Here is a 3,774-nt window from a genome sequence, read left to right as displayed (position 1 = left end):
TATATCAGGAACAGCTAATGCAGTTAATCTATCCAGTATATTAGGAACAGGTACTATACAGCGTCTGGGGAGCATTTTTAGGGGGCTGGTGCCTTGCTCAAGGGCACCTCGGCAGTTGCCAAGGTTGGAGGTGAAGTGACATCTCTGCAACTACCAGTCCACACTCAATACTTGGTCTGTGTGGGGACTTGAACCCGCGATCCTCCGGTTTCCAAATCAACTCCTCATGGACTGAGCTGCTGCCGCCCGGATTTAATGTGAATCTCGTCTTCTAAAGACGGAATACACCGATCACATGATAACCACCTGCCTCATATTGAGTAGGTCCTCCTCCTGATCCGTGGAGGCATGGACTCCTCTAGACCTCTGAAGGTCTGACCCGTGGAGGCATGGACTCCTCTAGACCTCTGAAGGTCTGACCCGTGGAGGCATGGACTCCACTAGACCTCTGAAGGTCTGACCCGTGGAGGCATGGACTCCTCTAGACCTCTGAAGGTCTGACCTGTGGAGGCATGGCCCTCCTCTAGACCTCTGAAGGTCTGACCTGTGGAGGCATGGACTCCTCTAGACCTCTGAAGGTCTGACCCGTGGAGGCATGGACTCCTCTAGACCTCTGAAGGTCTGTTGTGGTATCTGGCACCAAGCTGTCAGTAGCAGATCCTTTAAGTCCTGTATAAGTTGTGAGGTGGGGCCTCCGTGGATCGGACTTGTTTGTCCAGAACATCCCACAGATGCTCCGTTGGATTGAGATCTGGAGAATTTGGAGGCCGAGTCAACACCTCCAACTCGTTGCCATCCACATGATGTAAAAGAAAACGTGATTCATCAGACCGGGCCACCTTCTTCCATCGCTCCGTGGTCCAGTTCTGATGCTCACGTGCCCATTGTAGAAGCTGTTGGTCGGTGGACACGGGTCAGCGTGGTCACCCTGACCGGTCCCCGTACCAACAAACTGCTCCTCACTGTGTGTTCTGACACCTTTCTATCAGAACCAGCATTAACTTGTTCAGCAGTTTGAGCTCCAGTAGCTCTTCTATTGGATCAGACAACACGGGCCAGCCTTCGCTCCCCACGTGCATCAATGAGCCTCAGGTCTGACCCTGGTGCCGGTTCACCGGTTTTCCTTCCTTGGACCACTTTTGGTAGGTCCTGACCACTGCAGACCGGGAACATCCCACAAGAGCTGCAGGTCTGGAGATGCTCTGACCCGGTCGTCTAGCCAGCACTGGCCCTCGTCAAAGTCCCTCACATCCTTACACTGGCCCTCCTTACGCTGGCCCTCCTTACACTGGCCCTCCTTACACTGGCCCTCCTTACGCTGGCCCTCCTCACGCTGGCCCTCCTCACGCTGGCCCTCCTTACGCTGGCCCATTTTTTCTGCTTCCAACACAAAGTTCAAAATGTTCACTTGCTGTCTAATATACCCCCCCCCACTGCCAGGTGCCATGGTAACCAGATAATCAATGTTATTCTCTTCACCTGTCGGTGGTCTGAATGTTACGGCTGATCGGTGTAGGTTCGCTAGGCTAGCTGTTTCCCCTGCTTCCAGTCTTCATGCTAAGCTAACAGCTGTAGCTTCATATCTAATGCTCAGACATGAGAGCGGTATCCATCTCGTGACATGTGACATGTGGCGTTCATCTACATACCTGCGAGTGAGTTTGGAGGTCAGCTTGGTGAAGAGGTTGGAGGTTGCCCTGGTGCGGGCGTGGGGCAGGGGGCTGGCATCGTGGTGGGACAATGTGGGTGAAGTGGGCGGGGCAGAGTAGACCGGGGGCCCGCGGTCCCTCAGCTGTCCCCCGTGAAAGGTGCTGCGGATGGTGGAGCCTCGGGTCAGGCGGCATCGGTCCGAAGAGGAAGAGGAGGAGGCAGCACCGGCGCCAGAGATGCTGAGCGTGGAGGGAGACGCTACAGGCAAGCGGTGGCCCAGAGAGCTGCAGGGAAGGAAAGGAATGATCGTAAGCTCGCCACCATTATCTTGTTTGCTGAAATCTATTTACTTTGTTTAAATGAGCTCTACATGGTAGAAGTATTCACAATTTAATTGGATAAAAACCCTTTAAATTAAAAATGGACTTCTGTCTTTAAGCTCCGTTGGCTTCTAGTGATTTACAGCTGCGTTCGCTGTCTGATGGGAGAAATACATCCAGTTCTGTCTCATTTTGAAGACGTGAGCATGTTGGTAGAACTGTAGAAACTGAACCGGCAAGATTCCAAGACACAAAACGTACCGGGAAGTTCTATTTCAGACTTTCACACATCCTCCGAACTAACACCAGAGAACTGCTCCCTCTTAGAGTAAATATCTTCAGGCTAAATGACTGGAGCATCCATCTTACACCTTCCTTTTGAAGTTAATGTTTGATTTTAGCTGATACAGATCCAGAGGATACGTGGCTCCATCACATAGTACCTATTAAAGATCTGAACTGACACACAGCGGTACCTGTTGTCTTTGCCGTTCTGCAGAAGAGAGTGTCTGTCGGCGCCCGAGCGGTCCGTGCACACGTATGTGTTCCTGCGTGTCATGGCGCTTCCAGGGATGTTATTCTACAGAGAGGAGGATCATTTAGCTTTAACAGTGTGTAGTGGACGTGGTTCCACTGAATATCACAGTGTCAACGTCAGTATACATGAGGACTATGTTAAACAGTGTCACTGTTACTAACTACCAGAGGTGCTAGAGCACTCAAGTAGAAGTACTGTTCCTTTGCAAAAAAGAGTGAAGTAAAAGTAGTGATCAAATAACATTAGAGAAAATAAAATTAGAGAGCTAAAAACAAAAGTCTGAGAAGCTCTCTCGGCCCTTTTTTTTCTCTGACTTCCAAATGGACGTCCTCCTCCTCTCTACCTGAGGAGGACGCCGCTCATTTACCGTGGTTGCGGTCATGTCTTTGCGGCGGTCTGGGATCTCAGACTTGTTGGGGTTGTTGGCACTGCTGACCATGGGGCTGGAGGGGGGGAGGCTGTGGCTCCCCATCACGCTACAGCTGGCCTTACGCGAAGGCATCCGTCCCTCCCGCAGCTCACGCTCACCCGTGCTAGTGGGGCTCCGCTTGGGGTGCATGACGGGCATGGAAGGCCCGCCTTTGTTGTGGAGGACAGCAGAGCAGAGACACATAGAGACTCGTATAAGGAATATTCTGCATGGACAGCACAGTGGGTTATACAAGGTACATCCGGCCACGAGGGCGTGCCACATGGCTCCGTATTAGGTCCACTTTTATTTACTATCTATGGGTCAAAACGTGTCAGATGCTAATTTTCATTTCTATGCTGTCAACTCTGCAAAATGCTTTTAATGTCGTCCAAAATACCAGACTAACTGAAACCTGTTCTTAATGCGGATAACACCAAACTCATATTCCCTCAAGGTCACTGTTGATGCAAGATATAGCTGACCACAAGGGCGTGCCACAGGGCTCTGCATTAGGTCCACTTTTATTTACTATTTATATAAATAATTTGGGTCAACACGTTTCTATGCTGATGACACTGTTATATACTGTGCGTCACCTCTTGTGCAGGAAACTGAATCCTTGCAAAATGCTTTGAATGTGCTGAATCTTGTTCTTAATGCGGAGGAGACCAAACTCATGTTCCCTCAACCTAGAGGTTGTAAACTCTTATAAATATCTCGGTATTTTGATTGATGACCTCACTTTCAAGCCACATGTGCAGAACCTGGTGAAAAGCTGAGGCTAAAAGTAGGTTTTTATTTTCTGGCATAAGTAGTGTTTTTCTTTTAAAGTAAAAAAGCGACTTGTTGCCGCC

At 50.0% G+C, this 3,774-nt stretch overlaps 1 protein-coding gene across 3 annotated transcripts in view; it reads right to left on the bottom strand.

Annotated features, from left to right (window-relative positions):
• mark4a (MAP/microtubule affinity-regulating kinase 4a) overlaps positions 1–3,774 on the bottom strand; it is a 61,129-nt gene that overhangs the window by 8,839 nt on the left and 48,516 nt on the right. For 2 of the 3 annotated variants that reach the window (XM_037762714.1, XM_037762716.1), the window contains exons 13-15: positions 2,876–3,102; positions 2,447–2,550; positions 1,650–1,934 (exon numbers count right to left, since the gene is read on the bottom strand). In XM_037762714.1, coding sequence (XP_037618642.1) covers positions 1,650–1,934; positions 2,447–2,550; positions 2,876–3,102 — 616 coding nt within the window. The remainder of the gene's footprint in view (positions 1–1,649; positions 1,935–2,446; positions 2,551–2,875; positions 3,103–3,774) is intronic. The other variant, XM_037762715.1, reaches the window with a different exon arrangement.

This window comes from Sebastes umbrosus, unplaced genomic scaffold, assembly GCF_015220745.1.
Source record: "Sebastes umbrosus isolate fSebUmb1 unplaced genomic scaffold, fSebUmb1.pri S34, whole genome shotgun sequence".
Classification (NCBI taxonomy): Eukaryota; Metazoa; Chordata; class Actinopteri; order Perciformes; family Sebastidae; genus Sebastes; species Sebastes umbrosus.
The sequence above is the reverse complement of the archived record's forward strand: the minus strand, read 5'-3'. Positions and strand labels throughout refer to the sequence as shown.